At 41.5% G+C, this 27,163-nt stretch overlaps 1 protein-coding gene across 1 annotated transcript; it reads right to left on the reverse strand.

Moving 5' to 3' along the window:
* Positions 1-90: 90 nt before the first annotated feature.
* Positions 91-25,246, reverse strand: NKX6-3 (NK6 homeobox 3). The gene is made up of 3 exons (XM_030202056.1): positions 24,455-25,246; positions 994-1,160; positions 91-652 (listed from the first exon to the last, which is right to left on the reverse strand). Exons 1-3 carry the CDS (start codon positions 24,831-24,833, stop codon positions 422-424), a joined length of 777 nt encoding a protein of 258 aa, XP_030057916.1. The 5' UTR covers positions 24,834-25,246; the 3' UTR covers positions 91-421.
* Between the last annotated feature and the right edge of the window lie 1,917 nt (positions 25,247-27,163).

Here is a 27,163-nt window from a genome sequence, read left to right on the forward strand (position 1 = left end):
TACAGTTTTTATAAAGCATTTCATATATGTGTTTAAACATTTGCTATGTCTTTTAGAATCATCAGTCTCTTATTGACTCGTGTGTTGTGGAGGAAATAGTCATCAGAAGATTTTAGGACAGGTGATGTGTGAGTAGGAATTATAAAATGGTACAGACATGTACAGCAAAACTTCTCCTGCCATCCTGGTGACCCTCACCCAGGCTCATGCCATAGGGCAAGGATTGTGCTTAAACAACACTTAAAATTCTTTATATGTATAGAGACTATACAGAGCTGCGGTTGTTCTAGAGCTTGGGGCAGTTAGGCATCTGATGATCTGGGAACTCTGTAGGGAGGTTTAATGGACTGTCAGTTTGGGTTTTCGGTGCACTTGGTAAAATGTTTGCACAGCTTTGGTTGTGACATGGGAGCTGCACTAATCAGACATTATGGGTTCCCAAGCTGAGTACAGAGAATGCTTTCCTGTGCTTCCTCAGCAGCAGACGGATTTTCTCATCATCTGAGTCAGGGTCTAATGGCTTGTTATATTCATCATCCTCTGTCTCCGAGGTTGTGCGGTCCATGCTGCCTCCCAGAGCTCTTGAATTTGAAGATGATGGTTCTAAAGCACTTTTCTTACGCCATTTTGTCCTTCGGTTCTGGAACCACACCTAGAACAGAAAGGTATCAGCCTGGACTTTTTTGTTTAGACAGAACTCAAGGACTATGCGCATGTTGGAGTATATACATCCTTGTTCCCTAGTTTACTACTGTCTACCCAGCAGCCATCAAGCCAGTTTTTATTCATTACAAAGGGTAGGCTAGTCAGCTTTTGGTCTTTAAACTTTGACAATAGCTGCAAGCGCTGGGAGGCTCAGTTCTTAGAATATGCCCTCAGCATTCACAACCTTTTTTTATTTAGCCTGGTGGTTTGATTAAATCTACACTGCCTATGCTTGGTTACAGAAGATTTGAGATATGCCTGCACAGAGATGGGTGGCAGCAAACTCACCTTCACTTGAGACTCTGTCATGCCGAGAGAGTAGGCCAGGCGTGCCCGTTCTGGCCCAGCTAAGTACTTGGTCTGCTCAAAGGTTTTCTCCAGAGCGAAGATCTGGTGCCCGGTGAAGGTGGGCCGTGTCTGCTTCTTCTTAATACTCTCACTTACGTGATTTGGGGCTGTGAATAAAAGACATCAGAAATACACATTTATAGAATTGTGATTGGAGACAGACAGAATGAGGGCTCTGAGTTTGTCCCTTAGTATGAAGGGCTGAAGTCAGTGATTAGGGTCAGAATAGGGTGAGAGGTTTGTGTCAGTCAGTTTAAAGGCAAGTGTCAGTGGCTGGGATGGGGTAGGGGGCAAAGTTTGAGCTTCAGGAGAACATAGCAATTTCCAAATTGAGTCAAACTAAAGGGGACAAGTTTTAAAATCCCTTTGTTGAAGGTCCATACACCAGTGAGCCTGTAAGAGAATTTTGAAAGGGAAACTCTCTGGGACTGTGTGTGAGTGCAGGAATAACAGGCCACTATCTTGGAAAGAGGGGGAAAATTAGGTTCTGAGTTCACAGCATTAGTTTAATTGGATAATGCTAACTGGTTAAATTTAACTGAGTTAAGCTGGCTGCTTATAATCAGCAGTCCAACCTATGCAGTTAATGTAGGTCCCAGTAACTAGATTTTATGTATTTGTATGTGAAGTACACTGTGCAGAAGAATGATGTCCATATAATTGGGTATAAATATATTGAGCCCAGGAATGAAGCATGAATTCTAGGAAGGAGGATCATACATAAAGGGTGAAGAGTACTTAGAGGCAGATGCACTAAAGCTAAATGAGCCTTTAATGACCCTCCAACGAGGAAAATTTGATCCGTTGCATGCATCAAAGGGCTTTTACCGAGGAAGCCAGCAGCTAACGAAAACGGAATGGAGATGAGCAATTAGTGTGAAAACCCCATTGAAACGACATGCACTAACCTTTTCCGATTGCCTTTACGCAGGAAAAAGGCAGGAAATCTAACGAGAGGTCTGGACCTCTCGTTAGGACAGCTCTGTGCCAGGAAAAATCATTAAGTGAAAAAATAAACAAACTTTGAGCCAATCCCAGCGCATTAGCAGAGCTAAAAGCGCAGTGATTGGTCCAAAGGACGTCAGAAAACACATCAAATAAAAAAAATTAAAAAAGGATCGGGAGGGGACAAGGGCGCTCATCAGGAGCGTCCTGTATGGACGGCCTTGCCCCCCCCCCCCCCCCCCCCGAAAAAGCAAAATGTTAGCTGCCCCGGTCCCCCTCCCTTCCTGTTCCTGTGTTCTGCAGAGCTAACTCCGCCTCCCGTCATTCTTTCGCCCCGTGCCCCGCCCCCGCTGCCCCCCCTGAGGTCGAGTACGCCGCTCCCCCCCCTCCACCGAGACCCCCCTCCCTATTAACGACCCGAGCAGCGCCTCTCACCTCTTTCAGAAGCGCTGCACGGGCAGGAAGATCTATTGTGTTGGTTGTAGAGTCTCCATGACGTCTCTTCTTCCCTGGCCTAGGCCCCGCCTCCTTCTGATGTAAGTAACATACGTCAGAAGGAGGCGGGGCCTGGGCCAGGGAAGAAGAGACGTCATGGAGACTCTACAACCAACACAATAGATCTTCCTGCCCGTGCAGCGCTTCTGGAAGAGGTGAGAGGCGCTGCTCGGGTCGTTAATAGGGAGGGGGGTCTCGGTGGAGGGGGGGAGCGGCGTAGTCGACCTCAGGGGGGGCAGCGGGGGCGGGGCACGGTGCGAAAGAATGACGGGAGGCGGAGTTAGCTCTGCAGAACACAGGAACAGGAAGGGAGGGGGACCGGGGCAGCCAGCTAGCATTTTGCTTTTTCGGGGGGGGGGGGGAGGGGAGCGGCGGAAAGTGGGGAGCAGCGGGGGGGGGGGGGGCAAGGCCGTCCATACAGGACGCTCCTGATGAGCGCCCTTGCCCCCTCTCGATCCTTTGTTTTTGGATTTTGCTGACCGGGTAGCCACGTGTATGTGTTGTGGCTTTTTTTTTTGTTTGTTTTTACGTTTGCAGCATGTGCAGAGCAGCCAGCAAAACGCTTGGCTGCTCTGCGCATGATTTAGGGGCCAATTACCGATGTGTATTGTGATTCTTTGATACATTGTACGTTTGAATACCGATCTGAGCATGTGTGACGTTTTTTTTTGGTGCATTCTTCGTTTTTTAAAAATCGTTAGGGACTTTAACGATTTTGATTTTTTTACGTTTGGTTGCTGCATCTGCCTCTTAGGTACAAGAATGATGGAGATAAATTGAACACCAAAGTGTGTGTGTGTGTGGTGGTGGGAGAACAACCTAGAATGAAGGTGACATTTGGGAAGGAAAGCAAGATTATAGACATCTGCAAAGATTGTAAGGTATTGTTTCTTTGGCCAGTCAGATATCAGGATAATCACAATGAATATGCATGAGATAGATCTGCATACAATATTCATTGTGGTTTTGCTGACTGACTGAAGTGGAGGGGGGGTGCTCCTGGTCTAGCTTGAGAAACACCCGACTGAGAATTCCTTCCCTAATACTTTCCTATTTGATTTCTCCACACCTTCATTCTTTTATTTACCTCTATTGTATCTCCTTTCAGTCTTCTCTCTTCCAGGCTTAGACCCCCATTTTTTGTTTCTTATACAATATCTTTTCAGCCCCAAGATAATCTTTCTTGCTTTTCTCTTTACTTTTTAAAGATATGTTATGTCCTTTTAGAGATGAGTTGATCAGAACCACTGCAGTATATACGAGATGTGATCATACCATGGATTTTTGCTTAAGGGTGTAATATTTTCTATTTTGTTATTTAGTTTGTAAATCTATTTATTTATTTATTGCATTTGTATCCTACATTTCCCACCTTTTTGCAGGCTCAATGTGGCTTACAATACATCATGAATGGTGAAGATATATTAGAAAATAGACATTTAGTATTACAGAAGAATCATGGGTAACAAGATAGTGTTAGAACATGATAATAATATAACAAGCAGATATTATAAGACAGTTCTGAATATATGTGGAGGAGTGGTGTATGTTCACATTTGTTGATCTTTGTGGTAAGTCTTATTAACGAGATGGGTCTTCCTTTCTCAATCCCTAACTGCCTTTACAGTGCTGCACACTGGGACAATGTCTTTAGAGAACTATGCAGATTAACTCAGATCTTTTTCCTGTGGGGTAACATCAAGGCCAGACTCATTCTTGTAAGAAAGGTTAGGGTTGTATTACCTTGTGCTTATCATAGTAACATAGTAAATAACGACAGATAAAGACCTGTACGGTCCATCCAGTCTGCCCAACAAGATAAATTCATTTTACAAAGTATGTGATACTTTATATGTATACCAGAGTTTGATTTGTCCTTGCCTTTCTCAGAGCACAGACCGTAGAAGCCTGCCCAGTATTGTTCTTGTACTATGTTCTGAAGCTAACATCAAAGCCCCTTAAAATTTACACTCCAGCCCATCCCTATCTATTCAGTCATGATCAGGGCGCAGAAGTCTGCCCAGCTCCCGTTTTGTTTCCCCAATTACCGGCATCGCCACCCAATCTCTGCTAAGATTCTGTGGAACCATTCCTTCTAAACAGGATTCCTTTGTGTTTATCCCATGCGTGTCTGAATTCCATTACCGTTTTCATTCCACCACCTCCTGCGGGAGGGCATTCCACATATCCACCACCCTTTCTGTGAAAAAATACTTCCTGACATTAGTCCTGAGTCTGCCCCCCCTTCAACCTCAATTCATGTCCTCTAGTTCTACCGCCTTCCCGTCTCTGGAAAAGGTTCATTTGCGATTAATACCTTTCAAGTATTTGAATGTCTGTATCATGTCACCCCTGTTTCTCTTTTCCTCCAAGGTATACATGTCCAGGTCTGCAAGTCTATGGTGAAACTCATCCATCACTTTATTACTCTGTTTTATAGCTTCTGGTTTTGATTATTTAAAATACTTTGCTGTCATCTGTAGACCTTATTGCCTCCTGTTCACTCCCTTTCCCAGTTCAATTATAGAAATATTGAAGAGCACTGATCCCAGCACCGATCCTTTTAGAACACCTTGGCTTACCTTCTTTTACTAGAAAACTGACCAGTTAGTCCTACCCCTCATTTTTCATTTTTCAACCAGGTTTGGACCCATGAAAGAACTTTTCCCCTACAGCATCAGTTTTATTTAAAGCCTTTGGTGAGGGATTTTATCAATAGGTTTTGGAACGTCAAGCATATCACAAGAATATAGGTTGTCCTTTTTTCCAGCATATCACAATTCCTATCTGATCAATGATTTTAGATATATAGAGATATCAAAAATATTAAAGTCTTCTGTTTGGATGGATGCCATCTGGGCCTGGCGGAGGAGTAGGCCTAATGGTTAGTGCAGTGGGCTGAGATCCTGGGGAACTGGACTCAATTCCCACTGCAGCTCCTTGTGACCCTGGGCAAGTCACTTAACCCTCCATTGCCCTAGGTACAAAATTTAGATTGTGAGCCCACTAGGGACAGAAAAAGTACCTGCATATAACCTTGGACTCTATATAGAACGACTTAAGTTGTGTGCGAAATTCTGTATTTGTGTGTGCAACTTAATTAGTTAACAAGCCAATCAATGCTGATAATTGTCAATTAACAAGCAATTATTGCCACTAATTGACATTGTAATGTGAAATCTTTATGAATAGAAATTCCATTTGTGATGGGGAAGGAAGTAGTGGTGGAGGTGTGCTGCTATAGACTGAATGAAGAGACACGAAAATGCTAACAGAAATTAGGAAACAATAACAATGGGAGGTAGCTGGTCTTGGAACCGACGAGAGGGGAAACTACTTTTAGATCTAGTCTTTACTGGAATGCAGGATCTGGTATGATGGGTCACGTGGTACTAGTGATCACAATGTGCTCAAATTTGACATAATCAGCGGAAGGAGGGCACTAAAGAAAACTGCTGTTGTAGCATTTAATATTAAAAAGGGGGACCATGATAAAATGAGGAAATTAGAATAAATCTAAAAGGAGCAGTTGCCAGAGTTTAAAGTTTCCTGAGGTATGGACTTATTCCGCCTAATATTCAGCTGGCGGCAGGCAGCACTTCACTACCCACTGCCAGTGTTCAATCTGGATATTCAATTCCAGGCTTTTTCTGTTGACTGGCAATTAATATCCATTTTAATTTTTGACCATGGCAACATAACCAGTTAAGCCAATAGTTAGCACTAGCTGGTTCACTGAGGAAGATGTTGGAGAGATACCGGTGCCACAAATAGTATTCAATGCTGACGAGTCAGAGAAACTGAATCAAATCTCTGTAAACCTGGAAGATGTAATGGGGCAATTTGACAAATTAAAGAGTAGCAAATCATCTGGACCAAATGCTATACATCCCAGAGTATTGATACAATTGAAAAACAAACTTGCAGAACTATTGTTAGTAATATGTAATTTATATTTAAAAACAAGCATGGTACCAGAAGATTGGAGGGTGGCCAATGTAACACCGATTTTTAAAAAGGGTTCCAGAGGTGATCTGGGAAATTACAGACCGGTGCCGGGCAAAATGGTAGAGACTATTGTAAAGAACAAAATTACAGAGCATATATATAAGCATAGACTAATGAGACAAAGCCAACATGGATTTAGTGAAGGGAAATATTGCCTCACCAATCTACTACATTTATTTGAAGGGGGTGAACAAGCATGTGGATAAAGGTGAGCCAGTCGATATTGTGCATCTGGATTTTCAAAGGGCATTTGACAAAGTGCCTCATCAAAGAATCCAGAGGAAGTTAGAAAGTCATTGGATAGGAGGTAGTGTTTTATTGTGAATTAAAAACTGGTTAAAAGAAAATGTATAGCTACCCCTGCTAAAGGGAAGAAATGTGGGGTGGCTATATTATTTAGAAAGGGGGTGGCTGGGCAGATATCCAATGTGATCAGAGACCCAGACGGTAGATATATCTTTTGTAAAGCAATAGTGGAAAGAAGACAAGTTCTCTGGGGAAGTATTTATGCGCCAAATCAAATAGACGCTAAATTTTATCGGAAATTATTAGACCAATTGACCAATGAGGAGAGAACACCTTTGATTCTGGGGGGAGACTTCAATATGGTCTGGGATACACAAATGGACAAATCTCAGGCTACCCCTATGCCGCAGAGTTGGTCGAAGAGAGGACTGCCAAATTTTTGCTCTTTGTTAGATCTATTGGATATCTGGAGAGTCCTGCACCCCCAAGACAGGGATTACACACATTTATCCCAAGCCCATAATACGCAGTCTAGGATAGACTATCTGTTAATGTCCTGGTCACTCATGGGTAAAGTACAAGAGGCTCAGATAGGTCCCTACACCATTTCCGATCACGCGGAGGTCTGGGCAAGCTGGAATCCGGGAGGTTCAGGGGGTAAACACCGGCAATGGAAATTCCCTGGATATTTATCCAACCACAGCAGATTTAAAGATCACTTACAGAATAGCTGGGCAGAGTATAAACGTAATAATGTAATGGCTGCCGTTGACCCTGTATTGTTCTGGGAGGCGGCTAAAGCTACGCTTAGAGGAGAAATTATTAGCTTTGTAAGCCAATTCAAAAAAGCAAGAGATAATGAAATCCTGAGGCTAGAACGTCACATAAAAACCCTGAGAAAGAGGTACGGTGAGTACTCATCGGTACATTTGCGGAAAGAAATGCTGGCAACACAAGTGGCCCTAAACTCCCTTATTCATGAGAGAGAGACTAAATCGCAAGCCTATTACAAGTTTCAATTGTACAAACATGGAAATAAAGGGGGGAAAATGTTGTCGAGACTAATTGCCCGTAAACAAACGTCGAGATCAGTTATAACGCTAAAGGATCAAACAGGTAAAGCATGTCATACCAACTCAGAAATTAAGGGAATCTTCAAGGAGTTTTATCAAAAATTATACTCAGTGGAAGAGGAGATAGGGCTAGATAATGAAATGTATTTGAAGGAAGTGAAACACCCAGTACTTGCAGCTCATGATCGTGAGAAGCTGATCGCCCCAATAACAATAGACGAGGTGCATTGGGCAATAAGTATAAGCCAGAAAGGTAAAGCTCTGGGACCGGGTGGGCTCCAGGTGGAATTTTACAAAATCTTGGGGGGAGAGATTGAGCAGGTGCTGACGGAAACCTTTAATGCTTGGGTGGAGGGAGGCCAGCTCCCCAGATATATGAATGTGGCTCAAATTATATTGATTCCTAAACCAAAGAAAGACCCCACCCTACCATAATCATACTGTCCAATTTCATTGTTAAATTGTGAGATGAAGCTTATGGCAAAAATTCTAGCAAATCGGATGAGTAGGATCCTACCCTTCCTCGTGTTAGACAGGCAAGTAGGATTCGTCAAGGGACGGAACATATCCAAGAATCTCCGACGCATATTGACAGCATTAGAACAAATTGAAAAGAATATTGAACCCGCAATTAAGATTAGTTTCGATGCCGAAAAGGCCTTCAACCATGTGCAGTGGAGATTTTTGTTTAACACATTAAAAAATTATGGGTTCGAGGGATGGTACTTAAAGGCGATCGAAACACTGTATACATTGCCCACTGCCAGACTAATGGTCGATGGAAGCTATGCTGATGAACTGAGTATACAGCGTGGCACCTGACAGGAGTGCCCTCTATCACCACTGCTATTTGCTGTATATTTAGACCCATTAATTAGAGATATCTATGCAACACCAGGGATCCGGAGAGTTCAAATTGGGAACCATATATTCAAACTTGCTGCATTTGCAGACGATCTGTTGGTAATGTTGACGAACCCGGTGGAGTCCCTGAAAGATTTGCTGGAAGTCTTTAATGAATACGGAGACTACTCGGGGTTCAAACTCAATTTAGAAAAGTCTGAAGCTATAGCTATTAATATCGGGCTGGCCAGGGCTCTTCCCGCTCCGTTGGGCGGGAGGGTCTTTTAGGTACCTGGGCATAACGCTGACACCTATGACAACAGATTTATATTCAGCTAATGTGCCAAACCTGTTAACACAGACTCGTCAGCAATTAGAAAGTTGGAATGCGTTATCACTTATAGGGAGACTGAGCCTCATTCGCATGGTCATTCTGCCGTGATGGCTCTATGTCATGCAGACTATCCCAGTATACTTGAGCGGTAAAGATCTAAGAACGTTGTACGGAATGGTAGTGAAATTTTGTTGGGGGAGTAAAAAGGCAAAGATGAAATACCAACTGATGCTGGGAGGCTGGAATCAAGGAGGACTGGGTCTGCCCAATTTGAAATTTTATAATATGGCCTGCTTGTTGCGATATGTCCATGACTGGGTTTTTGACTCTACATACTACACTCCAACACGGTTGGAGAGTGCCTTCTTTCACCTGTATAAGATTCAATCACTCATGCAAGTTAAGCCTCAAGAGGTCCCACTGCCACATAAAAGCAGCGTATTGCTGAGGCCTTTGATGAAGGTGACTCGGTGGTTACAGGGCACCCTAGGTATAGGGGAGGGACTTACAGAATTGATGACTTTCATCCGGGGGAACCCTACGTTTAGACCAGGGGTGGACAACAGTACATTCTTAAGATGGGAAGAAATGGGGTTGAGGTGTATAAAAGACGTGGTACTGGATACTGGGGAAATAAAATCCCTGAAACAACTACTGAGCAGAAATAATGATGGGTGGGGGGATATATACGCCTACTACCAATTGAAACACTATTTGCACTCTATAGGTTCGGATAGACTGGCACAGAAACCGAGGGAGAAGCTGAAAAGTTTTTTGAGGAAATACTGGAAGAAGAACCATCTATATCAGGTATACATAGGGCACTTTGGCAACACTCGACCCCCCACAAGTACATACAGTTGAAGAGCCGATGGGAAGAAGACTTAGGAGTTAGTCTGAGAACATGGAATATCACTCAACACTTGAAAGGGATTCCCAAAATGATTAGTGGAGCAATATATAGGGAGTGTGCGTTTAGGGTGATACACCGCGCGTACATGTCCCAGGTGCAGCTCGCAAAATTTGGGGGTGGGGGGTGGCTTCACCGACGTGCAGGTGTTGTGGCAGAACAGACAATACATTTTACCATGCATTTTGGGGGTGCAGGATAATCAGGCAATTTTGGGGGAAAACCACCAATTACATTTCGAACCTACTAGGTCGGGATATGACAGGATCCGCAGTCCAGCTTCTGCTAGATAAGCCTGGGTCATTTCGGGGAATAACCTCTGAGGAAACTATGTTAATTTGTAAACTTAACTTATTAACTAGGAAATGTATATTGAAGTATTGGACGGCTGATACAGGACCAGAATTTTGGCATTGGCGAAACCTTATCCATCAGCTGATGATGTGGGAGGCGAAGGAAGTTAACAGATCATTCAAAAAGAAAAATAAATTCCTAAAAATCTAGATACCCTATCACAGCGGGCGAAGAGCTTGGTGCTTAATGTGTTGTAGCAGATAGATGAATGTACTGAATAGCAATATTGGAATAGGAAATAAGGGGGGCAAAGGGGGGAGGGGAAGAAGGGGAGGAGGGAGTGGGGGGATGGAATCATGTTAGGGGTGGGATAAAGATATACTTGTTAAAATTTACTGTGTTATGAATAAGTTGCAGAAGAATGATGTTAAGTTCCAAGTGATCTATTGTTATGTTACGGGGGGGGGGGGGGGGAGGAAGGGGTAAAAAGGTTAATGACTGTACTAACTAAAGGAATCAATGTTAGAGTGTGAATGGTTGAATCGCTATGTATTCAACACTGTAATTTGAAGTAAGTTTGGCACTGTCATTAATAAAAATGTTTAAACCTAAAAACTGGTTAAAAGAAAACAGAGATTAGGGTTAAATGGTTGGTATTATCAGTGGAGAAAGGTTGATAGTGGGATTCCGTAGGGGTCTGTGCTGGGACTGCTGCTTTTTAACATATTTATAAATGATCTAGATACGGGAATAACTAGTGAGGTAATTACATTTGCTGATGACACAAAGTTATTCAAAGTTGTTAATTTGCAAGAGGATTGTGAAAAATTGCAAGAGGACCTTAGGAGACTGGAAGACTGGACATCCAAATGGCAGATGACTTTTATTGTGAGCAAGTGCAAAGTGATGCATTTGGGAAAGAGGAACCCAAACTATAGCTACGTGATGCAAGGCTCCACATTAGGAGTCACTGACTCAGAAAGGGATCTAGGTGTCATTGCTGACGATACATTGAAACCCTCTGCTCAGTGTGCGGCAGTGATGAAGAAAGCAAATAGAATGTCAGGAATTATTAGGAAAGGAATGGAAAACAAAAACGAGGATGTTATAATGCTTTTGTATCGTTCCATGGTGCGACCACACCTTGAATACTGTGTCCAATTCTGGCCACCGCATCTCAAAAAAGATATAGTGGAATTAGAAAAGGTACAGAGAAGGGTGATGAAAATGATAAAAGGGATGGGACAACTTCCCTGTGAGGAAAGGCTGAAGTGGCTAGTGCTCTTCAGCTTGGAGAAAAGACGGCTGAGGGGAGATATGATAAAGATATTTAAAATAATGGGTGGAGTGGAACAGTAGACGTGAATCGCTTGTTTACTGTTTCCAAAAATACTAGGACTAGAGGACACACAATGAAGCTACAAAGTAGTAAATTTAAAACAAATTGGAGAAAATATTTCTTCACTCAAAGTATAATTAAACTCTGGAATTTGTTGTCAGATAATGTGGTAAAAGCAGTTAGCTTAGGGAGTTTTAAAAAAGGTTTGGAGTGTGGTAGCCGTGTTTGGATATCTTCGTAAAAGAAAAGTTCATAAGCTATTATTAAGATGGATTGGGAAAATCCACTGCTTATTTCTAGGATTAGCAGCATATAATGTACTGTTTTAGGATCTTGCCAGGTACTTCTGACCTGGATTGGCCACCTTTGGAAACAGGATACTGGGCTTGAAGGGCCTTCGGTTGGCCTAGTATGACAACACTTAATGTTATTAAGTGCTTATTGGCTAAAGGTAGGCCTGCTACATTTGCACCTTATTTTAAGTGCTAAAAAAATAGCCAGTTTGGTGCTGAAAATCCATACCTAACCAGATATGTCATGTGACGTGGTCAAGTTAATGGCTAGCCACTAACCGTGAATATTCAGCGGGAGATAACCAGTTATCTCCCGCTGAATATCCGCAGTTAGGTGCTAAAATGCTATTTAACCAGCCAGGAGCTGTTCCTGGCCGGTTAAATAACATACGTTGTGCAAAAAATTCATAGATCCTTTGAAGCATCGTCAGTTCATTTTTGAGTCATCTTCGCTGTTTTCCTGAGTGCAGTTAAATAACATAACGTAACATAGATGACGGCAGATAAAGACTTGTACGGTCCATCCAGTCTGCCCAAACAGAGAAACTCATAGCATAATAGTTTTGAATATTGGCCAGATTGTATTTAAAAAGACCACTTTGGAAGCCCAGATGCATTGAACAAAGACCAAACAAGTGCTAGTGTGGTTTAATGGTGAGGTGAAAGAGGCAGCGAAAGCTAAAAGGGCATATTTCAGAAAATAGAAAGCAGATCCAAATGAGGAAAACAGGGATTAGCACAAGCACTGGCAAGTTAGATGTAAAACAGTAATGTGGCAGGCTAAGAGAGACTGAACAGAAGTTTGCTGTAGAATGAAAAACCTTTTCAAGTATATTTGAAACAAAAAGTTTGTAAGGACGTCATTTTGACCAAGGGGTAAAATGAGTGCTGAAGGGGAGGATAAGGAAATAGCAGAGAAACTAAGTGGACTCTGTACCTCATTCTTTACTGAGGAAGATGTTGGGGTCATAACCAGGGGTGTGCTGGTAAATTGTTAACAGGGGGCTCTCTCTCGCCAGCAAAGTAAAAGAGAATTCAGGAGGGGCCCAAGCCCACATTTTGGGATCCATTTGTTAAAGTAGCCATGGAGAACCGGCTCCCAAAATTCTTAAAAACTTAACAAACGGCTCTTGAGAGCCTGTGAGAGCCTGCTCCAGCACACCACTGGACTCATAACCCTGACAAAGTTGGTTTCTGTTATGGATGTGTTGGAGCGAAAAAGTGAAGAACTGTAAATCTAGAAGATGTAATAGCGCAAATTAACGAACTAAAGAGTAATCAATCACAAGGACCAGATAATATTCACCTCAAAGTTCTGAAAAAGTTCATACATGAAATTATTAACCTGTTACTAGTTTATCTGTAACCTACCATTCAAAGCAGCCATAGTACCTGAGGACTGGAAGGGGGCCAGTGAAATGTCAGTTTTTAAAAACAGCTCCAGGGCTGATCTGCTGAGTGAGAAACTATTCTAAAAATAAAACAAATTTATTGACCATACAGATATACACAGCTTAGAAACAGAGAAAAATGTAGGCAGATAAAGACCATATGGCCTATGCAGTCTGCCAGTCCATACCATCTATTCTCCCTATCACTCCCTTAGAGATCCTATGTACTTGTCCCAAGCTTTGATGAGTTCAGATACTGTTTTCATGTCCACCATTTCTATCGAGGTCATTCCACAAATTTACCACCCTTTCCATGAAGAAGTATTTCCTCAGGTTACTTCTGAGTCAATCCCCTTTCACCTTTATTCTATGCACCCTCATTCCAGAGCTTCCTTTCAGTTGGAAAAGATTTGCTCCTGTGCATTTATGCTGCATAGGTATTTAAATGTCTTTAACATATCTCCCCTCTCCCGCCTTTCTTCCAAAGGCGGGATATCGTTAAGTCTGTCCCTATACACTTTATGTTGAAGACCACTGACCATTTTAGGAGCCTCCCTCTTGACCTACTCCATCCTGTTTATATCTTTTTGAAAGTGTGTTCTCCAGATCTGTACACAATATTCTAAATGGGAATGAGTCAACATGGATTCAGCAAAGACTAGCATTACTTTACTAATTAGAATTTATTTTTAACGGTGTAAGCAAATATAGCTAAAAGGTGAGCTAGTTGATAGGGAAATTTTATAACAGGATATGTACATTTATGTGTCACTTGCGCATGTAAAATTACAGAATATGGGGGAGTAAGCTACCGTTAAGATGGGTTATTTTACTGTTAACCCCAATTATTAGTAACTAGGTCTCATTCTATAAAATTTGACCTGTGCTAAAATAACACGAGTTAGTAGTAAAATAACACATCTTTACAGTAGCCCACATTGATAACTATACTCCTACTAGCACTTTCATGGATAACTTTTATTACATTCAGCAGTGATTTCAATTTCTAGAGACATTTTGTTTCTTTAATTAAGGGTGTAAGTTATCAACATGGACTACTGGTAAAATAGGTTATTTTACTGTTAACCCTAGTTATTAGTAACTAGGTCTCATTGCATAAAATGGGACCTGCACAAAAATAGCACGAGTTAATGGTAAAATAACACGTCTTAATGGTAGCCTATGTTGATAACTGCACCCCTACTAGAATTTGTTTTGGTAAGTGTGCACTTACGTTCATAAGTGTTAGGAGGATGCCTAAACACTATTCTGTAAGGGCACATAAGTAGCATAATGCATAAATGCAGGAGGGTATTGACAAGGGTGGAAAATTGGCAGGGGATCCCACTTATGCACATAACTTACAGAATACTGTAAATTATGCGCACCTTTACCACATTAACGTGACTGCAGTTATGCCAGTTTCTATTATAGAATAGGCTCTCACAACATAGCAATAGGGCACCTAAATGGAGGCAGCCATTTATAGAATTCCCTGGAGCTTTCTAATATAGAGCTAGCCCTGTGCACAGTCATTCACACCCTCTTATACAGCTGGAGGGCAGCTAATGATTAATCTGCTCAGCTGTAATAAGTAGCCCCCAGGAGACCTCTCTCCATTTCCCAAGCTGTCTGGAGGGCAGTTAATGCCTACTATGCTCACTTATAGTAAACAGTCCATGTCATTACAACTCCCATGGATTTTCAAAAGGCATTTGACATTGTCTCTTTTGAAAGATTTGCAGATAATTAAAAAGCCATGGGATAGGAGGCAGTGCCCTGTTGTGGATTGCAAACTGCCTAAAAGACAGGAAATAGATTGGTACTAAATGGCCAGTTTTTCAAATGGAACAGGTTCAGTTGTGGAGTGCTCCAAGGGTTTGTTTTAATTACAATATCCATACATGATCTGGAGAAAGGAGCAACAAGTCAAGTATTAGATTACCAGTTGAGACAAAATTATTCAAATCTGTTAAAATAACAGATGATTGTAAGAAATTACTCAGTCTCCTAGTCTAAAATAATTCTGGATCTAAATGGAAGATGACATGTAATGTGGACAAGTGCGAATTGATGTGCATAGAGCAAAACAATCTCAATTACAGGTATAAAATACTGGGTCCTGAACTAGAAGTCATTCCCCAAGAAATAAAATCTTGGAGATATGGACAATACATTGAATTTTTCAGCCCAAGATGTTGTGGCTCGTAAAAAAAAAAAGAAGAAAATAGAATGTTAGGGGGTATTTGAAAAGGAATGGGGAACAAAATTGAGAATATCATTATGACTCTGTATAGGTCTATGGTCCGACTGCATCTTGAATATTGCGTGCAGTTCTGGTCACCTAATTGCAAAAAGAATATAGCAGACTTAGAAGAAGTTCAGAGCAGGGAAACAAAAATGATAGAGGATAGAACACCTGCGTTATGAAGAGAGGCTAAACAAGTTAGGGCATTTTGACTTGGAAAAGAGACAAATAAGAGGAGATTCAATAGAGGTTTATAAATTGGGTAGAATGGTTAAATAGAGAGCCATTGTTTAATCTTTCAAACAAGAAGAAGACATTCCATGAAACTATCAGTCAGAAGATTGAAAACAAATTGTAGGAAGTATTTTTTCATGCAGTGCACAATTAAGCTGTGGGATTTGTTCCTGCAGAACATGGACAAGGTGACTAATCTAGTAGGATTCAAAAGAAGTTTAAACAAAATCACAAAAGAAATGCGCTTTAAAAATTATTAGCTAGGTAAACTTGGGAAATCCATCACTTGTTCCTTGAAATGATTTGTGAGAAGTCTGATCTACTTATCAGGATCGGCCAGAGACAAGATACAAACTTGATGGACCTTAATCTGACTCAGCGCTTCTTGTCTTCAGGAAGCTTTACTATGTTAAATTACATATTAATCCCTTCCTTAGAGTGTTTATAATCTAGGCAGTTTATATTGTGCATGGTGTAACTGGGCAGTTAAACCATGCTGACCAGGCTGGGCGCAGATATTCAGTGGCCCTAAGCTAGAGATTGCTGCCGAATATCTGCTCTGACCAACACAACATTGTGCCAGGGCAGGCTGGGAGTTATCAAGGCACTGCTGGTATTCATCAGCCATACCCAGATAACTACCTAGTTATCTTGGGACAGCAAAAAAGGTATCTTAAGTTAACCAGGAAGCTATTTGGGTACTACCACTGAATACTGGCAGTACCTGGAGGTCACCCAGATCCAGACATTTAGTGTTGGTACCTTGTAGCCAAAGTTTAGTAGCTCAGTTGGTGCCTAGCTTACTGTGATTTGGGGGTCCTTTTACTAAGGCGCTGAAAAATGGCTTGCGGTAGTGTAGGCGCGGGTTTTGGGCACACCGATCCATTTTTTAGCTTCCCCCCCCCCCCCCAAAAAAAAATGGATGTGCGGCAAAATCAAAATTGCCGCACGTCCATTTTGGTTCTGAGACCTTACCGCCAGCCATTGACCTAGCGGTAAAGAATCTAGGCGGTAATGACCTATGCGCGTCAAATGCCACTTGGCGTGCATCCATTACGCGCACCTGAAAATAAAAAACGTTTCAGACACACATATCGGACGTGTGCCAAAAATGAAACTACCACAAGAGCCACGCGGTAGTTGGGCAGTAACTCCATTTTGGCACACGGGCGCTCGTAGACACGCGGCGTAGCAAAGGGCCCCTAATTTTGCTATCATGTCCTTTGAATGAATGCTTGTGTTCTGTCCTGTATTTAATGGCATTCCTTTTTTCTCTTTGTTGGTTTTATGTTATTGATTTTAATGTACACTGCTTAGACTCTTGTATTTTGGAATATGCGGTATACCAATATGGGTCTAATTCAGCTGATGACGGTCAGCATTTAAAAAAAATGCTGACTGCTGCAAGCTAAATATTACTACTTATTTCTAAAGCAATACTAGATGTACGCAGCGCTGTACACTTGAACATGAAGAGATAGTCCCTGCTCAACAGAGCTTACAATCTAATTAGGACAGACAAACAGGACAAACAAGAGATAAGGGAATATTAAAGTGAGGATGGTAAAATAAGGGTTCTGAAAAAGTGAATAAGGGTTAGGAGTTAAAAGCAGCATCAAAAAGGTGGGCTTTTAACGTAGATTTGAAGACGACCAGAGATGGAGCTTGACGTACCAGCTCAGGAAGTCTATTCCAGGCATATGGTGCAGCAAGATAAAAGGAACGGAGTCTGGAGTTAGTAGTGGAGGAGAAGGGAGCAGATAAGAGAGATTTACCCAGTGAATGGAGTTCCCAGGGAGGAATGTAGGGAGAGATGAGAGTGGAGAGGTACTGAGGAGCTGCAGAGTGAATGCACTTATAGGTAAATAAGAGGAGTTTGAACTGTATGCGGAAACTGATAGGAAGCCAGTGAAGTGACTTAAGGAGAGGGCTAATATGAGCATAACGACACTGGCGGAATATTAGTCGTGCAGCAGAATTTTGAACTGATTGAAGAGGAGAGAGATGGCTAAGTGGGAGACCTGTGAGAAGCAAGTTGCAATAGTCTAAGCGAGAGGTGATAAAGAGTGTGGATGAGGGTGTTCTGGTAGTGTGCTCAGAAAGGAAAGGGCGAATTTTGCTGATATAGAGAATGAAACGACATTAATATTACTCATCCCTCTTCCTACCTAAGAGGAAAGGCTGCAGACTGTGACATAATTCCTTAAACAGAGGTGTTCTGCTCACATCTCTGTCACTCTCAGTGTGTCCATACAGTCTTTCTTCACATTCACAGGTTCTAACCCCAACTTCATCACTGTAGCACCGATACTGCATCATGTTTTTGTGAGTTTACTAAGCATTTCCTTTTAATCCATCTAAAGCAGGGGGTTTTCAACCCAGACCTCAGGACACAACCAGATAGTCAGGTTTTCAGGATATCCACAGTGAATATGCATGAGATAGCTTTGCATACAACGGAGGCAGTGCACACAAATTTATCTCATGCATATTCATTGTGGATATCCAGAAAACCTGACTGGGTTGGTGTGTCCTGAGGACTGAGTTGAGAATCCCTGCTCTAAATAGTACTTATTTACCCTGGTAAACCCCTTTGGCAAATTTTTAAAATATGATTTATTATATTTCTTTATCCAGGTGCTCCTAAAAAATTTTTTGGACTGCCTTGTTCATTTTACATTTAAGTTTGTATGACTTCCCTCTTTTCTATTGGTTCTTTTTTCTCTAACAGTCTCTTTAATCATACTGGCTTATTTGTGGACACCTTGGAGTCTTTTTGATTGATGGTATATATTTATTCTGAGCCTCATATGGTCTTATTAAATTGATCCCATGTTGCATGCAAACATTTACCAACTTGGATGTATCTTCGCAGTGCTGATTGGCTTCCTTGGTTTGGCTGTGCCTTTTCTATAGCGAACTATTTTTGCAATGGACATTCATTTGCATAGTTTCTCTTCTGAAGATGTTGAGTTTGACTGCATTGTGGTCACTGAAGCAGTATTGTACAAATAAGAAATGGTAAAGTGTAACGTGTTTTACTTCTAAAGCTCGGTGTATGTGTTCCTCTTCAATATTTCTTCTCAGATGTTGAAGGAGTACACAGAAGCTTGTGATTGTTAATACATGTAGTTCATTTGACCATTCTTTTCTACTGAAATATTTACTACTACTACTATTTAGCATTTCTATAGCGCTACAAGGCGTACGTAGCGCTGCACAAACATAGAAGAAAGATAGTCCCTGCTCAAAGAGCTTACAATTTGACCATTCTTTTCTACTGAAATATTTAACATATGATTTGAAAGATCTTGACACCTATAATAAGGTCTGAAATAATTATTGGATATGGTGAAGGGGTGAGGTTTCGAAAGTGACTTATGTGACAGTTATACTAAATGTCAACCTGGAACTGTATTGTGATGGCATTCACGACGCTGACTGTGGGACTTGAAAAACTTTGTAGCCTATGTTTGAAAATGAGGGCAAGCAAGCATGATACAGGTGTAAGGTACTGGCATACTTTGTATCTGCGTGGGAGTGAGTGCAAAGAACACTGCAAAATATTGAAGATTTGAAATGCAGTCTCTGCATAACTTCCCTCACCTGACTGCACCCTTTTTTATACGTGAGTAAAACTGTAGGGACTGTTGTCCACTTTCACCCATGCAGAGAAGGGAGGGGAACAATCAAAATGTGATAAACAAGTAAATAATGTGTTTAGTATTTTGATTATTGCGCCATTAATGAATTGCTGAGGATAAGATGAAAACAGCACAATGGCTGGCAGTCGTAAAAATTCTCAAAAAATGCCTGTTTTGTAAAGGCACATATGAACTTATAAAATAGGCATCCAGAACCAGCACCAGTAGTGCACAAACCCTCATGCACAAGTGTACACCTGCTCTGAAGAAGCTGCAAATACATATATGTACTCTATGCATATAGATGTATATTCTATAAAATATTCACATAACATTGCAGCTGCTCTCTATTCTGCTCAAACTATGCCCCCCCCCCCCCCCAGGAGTTCCTATGCACAGATCATATGAAAACACACATGATTTTGTCAGCATGCTTTTAGATGTGTATATATAATAAACATTTTCCACAAGTGAAACATGTTTTATAAAATTATTCTCAATTGTATTTAAGTGTGTCTTCATTAAAAAAAAAAGTTATTTAAAAAACCCAAGAATAAGCTTTTCAGAATACCTAGGAGACCTATTGGACTTCACAGAAGATAAAAAGAAGTGCTGGGAAGGAGCAGATTATGTGGTCAACCAGTTGCTGTTGGGGGGGGGGGGGGGGTAGGTTGGTGGGGTAGGTTTTCTACAGGTATTCCAGTGAGTGTCAAGTTGCATTGAGCTGTAGATACTTAGAGCATCTGGTGTGTGACTTAGTTCCCTCATACCAGGTTTTTGGAAGGTAGTCTAAAATATAAAGAAAGCAAGAAGGAAAGGGATTATTATGGGGGGAGGGTTGGTTAGTAGGGTTTGGGGGAAAAGAAAAAGAAAGTGCATTTGTTTGCATGATAGTGCACAATATGAGATATACTTTGGAGTTTAGCGTATACGTGGCTATTTTGTTGTCAAGTTCAATAAACAAGTCAAAGCATAATTGTTTATATCAGTACAGATACATGTGAAAAGAAATGAGTATGGTTGATTTTCTAATTTTAGAGATCCAAATTCATTATTTTGGGAAAAAAAAATATCTGTATTATTTTAAAATTTTCTATTCTGCACACTCCTACAACTCTCGGCAGATCACAGCAGAACATACATAAAATAATTTTAAAAGAAGACATACACATACAGATGCAATGAAAAATTCTTGACTAAAATAAATCCGTCACTAAAACAATAGGGAGCCTAAACACCTAGCTTTAAATCACTGTAGAAGCCCGGGCAAAAAGGAAAGCCTTCAAATGTTTACGGATCTGAAGAAGTGAAGTCGTACCTCTTAAATTAAAGGGCAACAAATTCCACTGCCTTGCACCCACAATATAAAATATATTCTAATCTATATAGATCATATTTGTAGTATCTTGATTAAAGTTTGCACTAACAAGAAGAAAACAAAAGACTAGAACATATTACATCTAATTTGAACAGTGTAGGAGTGGCGCCAAAAAGAAGAGTTCAGGAACAGTTGGCATGGTGGCATATTTATTTATTTGTAGCCTTTGAGGCATATTTTCAAAGCACTTAGCCTTCCAAAGTTCCATAGAAACCTATGGAATTTAGCCTCCCAAAGTGCTTTGAAAATATGCCTCTTTGTATCCCACATTTTCCCACCTATTTTCAGGCTCAGTGTGGCTTACATTGTTCTGTAATGGTGATCACCAATTCCGGAAAGAGAAATACAAAGTTATAATGGAGGTGACAGAGTGGATTAGGTAATCAGGTACAGAGAGTTAATTTCCGTAATAAGAAATAAAAGGTATTGGGTTAAAATACAATCGGCATATTGCCGACTGCCCTATTTCTGATGCCAGCCTGTAATTATGAAGGAGTGTAACCTGCATGGAGTGGCAGGTACAATTCTTGCTGCCTTATTAGGCAGACTGCATGGACCACATAGGTCTTTATCTGCCATCATTTGCTATGTTACTATGATAAAACAAGAGGGAATACAGGATAGACATGGACTGAAGTGGGGAGGTGGAAAGCGTGGAGGCAGTGATAAGATTAGAGGTGACCTGAAGAGAGTCAGCTTTAGAGGGTGGGGGAGGATAGAAATGGGCTGGGAAGTCTCTTAAGTGGAGGAGAAATAGAAAAATGAAGAACCAAAATAATGCTGGTAAAGTATTTTAAGAAAGTAAGGGGGTTCTTTTACTAGGCCACAGTCGAAATCAGCTGGCAGTACATTCTAAGATGCCCATTATATTTCCATGGACGTCTCTGCATTTACCGTGAGCTGAAAACACTACTGCGGCTTAGTAACAGATGAATGGAGTGGCCTAGTGGCTAATGCAGTGGCCCTTGATCCAGGGGAACTGGTTTGATTCCCATTGCAACTCCTGGGCAAGTCACTTAACCCTCCGTTTCCCTAGGTACAAAATAAGTGGTTAGTGCCAGGCAGGAGCCCTTGCTCAGTTCCTGGTTGAGGTCTTTTACTCCCTGGGGCAGCTGGGCATTGAGCACAGGTGGCATACACAGCCCCTGGGAAAAGGGAGTCCCAGCCATTCCTCCATAGTGACTCCTAGTAGCCAGACTCAGGGTCCCTGTTAGGTGATCCTGGAGGGAACTGCAGTTTAGGAATTGGGAGAGGATATAAACTGGGGAAACCCCTTTGTGAACCTTAACATTTTTTTTAGTGCATTGCTAAATCAGTTTAACATTAACTATGAATTAACACATAACATTGTGCATATGTTAAGTCTAATATTCATTACGGTTTTTTTTTTAATTAAAGTGAATGTATGAAACAAAGCAACAAAAGGTCTGAAAATGGGGGGGGGGGGGGGGGGGGCAGAGGCCAAATGAACCGAAAGCATTTGCTCTGTGCACATCATTACCCCTTTGAACAGCTGTAATTGAATAATTACAGCACCTTAACTTAATAGAGGTTGATTCTGATTAAACTGCAAGTCTAAAGTCCTGGAGAAAACTGCTGGGCAAAGAAGGAACGAACAACCCCCCCCCCCCCCCCCCCCGGAAACAAGCTGTGAACAGAAAATGCAGAGTAGATTATGGATAAGAGATGCCTGCCTATAGTTGGCTCAAACTGTGGACAAAGGGGCACCTCGTTGTTATAAATGTTTGTCTAATGTATGTTGTTATTCTCCATAAAAAAATGTAAAATAAAAAGAGAGAGAAAGTTTGATTCAAAGTCTAGCTTCTGCTTCCTCGGCCGTCCGGGGATGCTGTAGAGGGAATGTTCACATGCCCTGGGGAGCGAGGAGTAGGAAGGGGAGCCTCTTCCATGGCTGATGGCAAATCTAGGCAGCATAACAATTCCTGAAAGAGCAGTGTGGTCTTTTGTCTCCAACCAAGGACCACTGCGGTAGCTAAGCTAGATGGGAAGGGGTTTTATAAAATGTAGAAAAGATTGTGATCTGGAGAAAAAAAGAACTGGAAAAGATAATGAAATACTGGGATTTACAAACTGAAACTGGGAAGAACTTGAAAAAGAAAATCCAATGAAAACCGGGGCTTTGGGAGCGTCTTACCAAGAATTTAGAATTGCTTAACTTGGACTCCCACCTTACCAGCTGCAAGAATTAGCCTTATTTAGAAAAGAACTGCGTATATTCTACAGTGATACAATTTGTAGGTCATTGGGAAGGACTTGAACGTGTGGAGGACACAACCAGTTGAAAGACGGTGTTGGCTTTTGCACGCTTTTTTTTTTTTTTTTAAATCTATATAAAGAGACTCGGAGAAAGCGCACACCTGAGTGCTAGCAAAGATGCTAATCCAGGATTTGTCACAACAGAATGTTCTTGCTTTCAAAATGTGCCATTTATGGTTACAAAATCCTCAATTAAAACTAAGATGTGAGTTTGGAATGTTCAGAGGCAACTTGCCCTCACCCTTGAACATGCACCTAACACTGCTGCTGTTTCAGTCAGCTCCGCTCTCTTCCAGCCGAATAGCCTTGCTCCCTTCTCTCTCCGTTCTTAGACTCTTCCCCCCGATCCCCTATCCCCACACCTGCCCTTCTGAATGTTTATTGACGTTTGTATGATACAATATTTGCCACTGGACTCTTTATCACACTACAGTGTAAAACTCTAGATATACTCTCGACAGATTAATTAGTTATAAAGAAACACGCTATTTAAAGAAAAAAAAAAAAAGAGAAGAATGAAACCTCAAAACGTGCCACAGAAAAATGTAATCCCTCCTAATTTAGGGGTGCGTAGATAAGAAGCTGATGTCAGGAGCCTGCAGGAGTGCTGGGGGTTAACCGTCACTGAAAAGTGGGCCAAGGAAAGGTTTTCAAAGTCTTCATCTGGTAAGATATCAATTACATTTATAAAGAATCAGAGGAAGGATCTCCAAAAAGAAAAAAAACAAAACAAACAACTGAAATACTGACTTTAACTTAGAAAATGCTTGCTTGATTGATTTAGTTCTCTTATGTTTGGCACTTCTGTCTTGCTCCGGGTAGCCGTGCTTTAAACTTAGACAGCTAAAGCTTTGTGTCACTTTTGCATTTTAGAGTTGAAACTGCTCTTTTTGTTGACCTGGAACAACGGGTAAATCCCTCAAAATCACTTTGTGCACACGTTTTGTAAACACTCTGTCCCTCAAGTATTTCATCAGTATTTTTCCCTATCGGTGACAGAACTGGGATTAGAACTCGGGGCAAAAAAATGGTCTTGTCAAAGATCAAACCCCGGAGTCAGTGACAGAGATGGGATTAGAGCAGGGAGAGAAGGCAATATTCCCAGAGTCACAGAGAGTGAATGACAGATCCCAGCTTAGAAACGAGGCACAGGAAGATAAAGTGACCTCTGTAAAGTAACACAGAAAATTAAGTGGTACAGCTGGGATTAGATTTGAGCTACAAGGAGAAAAAGAAACTTGCCTGAGGTGACACAACAGTAGAAGCAAAGGAGGGTATAATGTGTCTTGCAGTCCTTGGAAGGGCAGGGATTTGATTGTACAAACCCCTCAGAGTTCTCCAGACTTGCTGCTGGCTAGAAAACACCCCCTCATTATGTCCCCTAGAAATATAGTGTTTGTGCAGGGTGTGGATCCTTTGAAACTTTGGCATCAGAGCTTGGTTACTCACGGTTACTGCACTGCCGACCTCCGCCTCTCCAGTCCTGGCCTGTGTCTGCCCAGCAGCTCCTGCCTCGGGATGGGTAGTCACTGCCTGCTTTAGGAAAGTTGCCCACTTGTGGCCCATAATACCCCCCTTGGGAGCCCACACCACTGAATGTGCTCATGCTGGAGTACCCTGAGAGAATGTTGGGGGGGCCTCCTGGCCTGCTTAGGATGTCACTGATGCCATGAGGAGTCCCGGCTGCCAGCTGTGCACTCAGTCCTGGGGAGCTGAGCTTGTAGAAGGGGTTTTGCATAGAATACTGGTACATTGGTGCCTTTAACTCCGAGAACTGACCCAGGGAGGTGGTGTTCAGCAGGAAGGTACCTGGGAGGTTGGACTCCATGCCTTTCCTCCACCTTAAATGCTGGGTGGTGAGCTGAAAGCGACTCCTCTGTTTCACATTTCCTTATTGCTGGGATAGCAAGAGACCCATTAGAATAAAGGGACCGTCAACCCTTCACCTTCAAATTCTGTCCCTAGGATCTGTCTGATTAAACTGCTTCACCGATTATAAACACAAAATCCTATAACATATACCCCCAGATGGAGAGCCAGGTCCTGCAAAGCTGGCCCAACAGCATTGAAAGGTGGTAGTGTGAGAGACCCGTGCCCAGAATCATCAGATGAGTTCGAGAGATCTGTGTCCAGAAGATGCTCAAACACCCAGTTGTCCCAGAATAATTTTTGAAGGCAGTGAATTTTCTGGGGCTCTGAGAGGGAAAATCTTTGTTTTCATTGTGCAGTCTCCTGCTGAAGCAGTCATTGGGTCCTTGTGGCAGAAGTTTAACTTGGGAACCTCGGCCTGCTCTGATAAAGACCTGCTGCATTAGAATACTGAACTGTCACTGGCCGGCTCTGGAAGCTGCTGCTGGTTGGCTGCTACCAGACTAATTACATTCTGAAAAATTGACTGTAGACCTGACCCTGGAGTTCTCAGTTTAACCTAGAATTGCCTCTTCTCTTGGTCCTTTTACCGGGATATTACAGAGAATTTACCATTATCTCTCATTTCATTATATACACTTGTCATGCATTTTGGGGTTCTTGGTCTACATTTTCCAGAGGGAAGAGGAGGAAATGGTATATGTGTGGGGATGTGTGTATAAGACAGAGGAGCCGAACAGGCACTCCGCTTATAGGCATACATATTTACACACACAGATAAGTACATAAATAGAAGCAAATATACACACACACAGATATGCACATAAATACAGTTGGATGTATTTACACACACAGATATGCACGTAAGTAGAAGCAACTATAACTACACGCACAAATATGAACTTAAATACTGGTATATGTACATACATACCGCTTTCCATCTGCACAGAATCCTGTTTTGTTCAATTTCTTATATGAACTTTTTAATCTCATTTCCCTAAAAAATAATCAGGACAAGGTTTATGAGGTGACAGGGCAAGCCCTGACTTGTGCCTGAAGAGAAATCTTAGGCCAATTCTGATGTCTTGAGACATTCTCCAGATTTGTTTTGATACCTCAAGTGATGATTTCATAAGAGAGAAAGTACAAACCACAACTACCACAATGCAGTAGAATGAGATTTCAAAACACAGAATTGATCACCCTCCATCTGGAACGGCACACATTTCCCCTCCCCCTAATATATATATATATATATATATATATATATATTAGGGCTGTACCAAATATTTGTATTTGATTCGATTTGCCTGCGAATAGTGCCCTGAATACATTATTCATATTCAACCGAATAATCCGGGGCTCTACTGTGTTAAATCCTACTGAAATACTTGATCTCTGATTTCACGGTGCTTCTTTTATTGGGATCCTTTTACCAAGCCGTGCTAAAAAGTGTCAGCGCATGGGTTTTCCGGGTGCTGCAGCCACTTTTAGCATGGTGGTAAAATGGCCACCGTGCTATATTTTATTGTAATGGCCATGTGCTCATTTCCTCAGTGCAGGAACCCTTACTGCCACCTATTTAGGAGGCGGTCAGGGCCCTCGTGCTACTCCTGTGGTAATTGGGCACTGCACAATAAAATGCCCACAGGATCTGATTAGCACAGGCACGCCTACTCTCTGCCAATGGGAACGCCTCCTGTGCTGGAAAGAAAATATTTTCCAGTGCGGGATTAGCACACGCTGAGCAGGAAACTACCGCAGGATGCATCCTGTGGTAGTGTCCTTTCAGCACACGGTAGCCCTGCGTTAGGCCTACCGCACCTTAGAAAAAGGGCCCCATTATTCGTTTTATTTTTTATTTTTACACATATAAAATTATTTCAAGGAATTACATTTGATTGGAAAGTGTTATTTTCTCAAATTAACATACAAAAATAATGTAAGTTTCATTTAATTCAACACTCAAGTCCACTTTAAATAGTGAGACATCCTTAGTATAGGAGGATTAAAGGAATAAAGAAATAAATTCTTTTTAAGGAAATATAACATCTAGGAGACATTTAAACAAGGTTAATTCTATTTCTATTTCGCTCCTTCAATTCTTTTAGATGTTACAAACGATGTTAATTGTGATGGGTCCACGAAAACATATTTATGTGAATTATAACATAGGATACATTTGCAAGGAAATCGAAGGTAAAATGTAGCGCCTAGCCGCAATACTTCTGGTTTCAATATAAAAAATTGTTCACGTTTTTTTTATGATTCTTTCAAAATATCTGGAAA

This window comes from Microcaecilia unicolor, chromosome 4 (genome assembly GCF_901765095.1).
Source record: "Microcaecilia unicolor chromosome 4, aMicUni1.1, whole genome shotgun sequence".
NCBI lineage: Eukaryota > Metazoa > Chordata > Amphibia > Gymnophiona > Siphonopidae > Microcaecilia > Microcaecilia unicolor.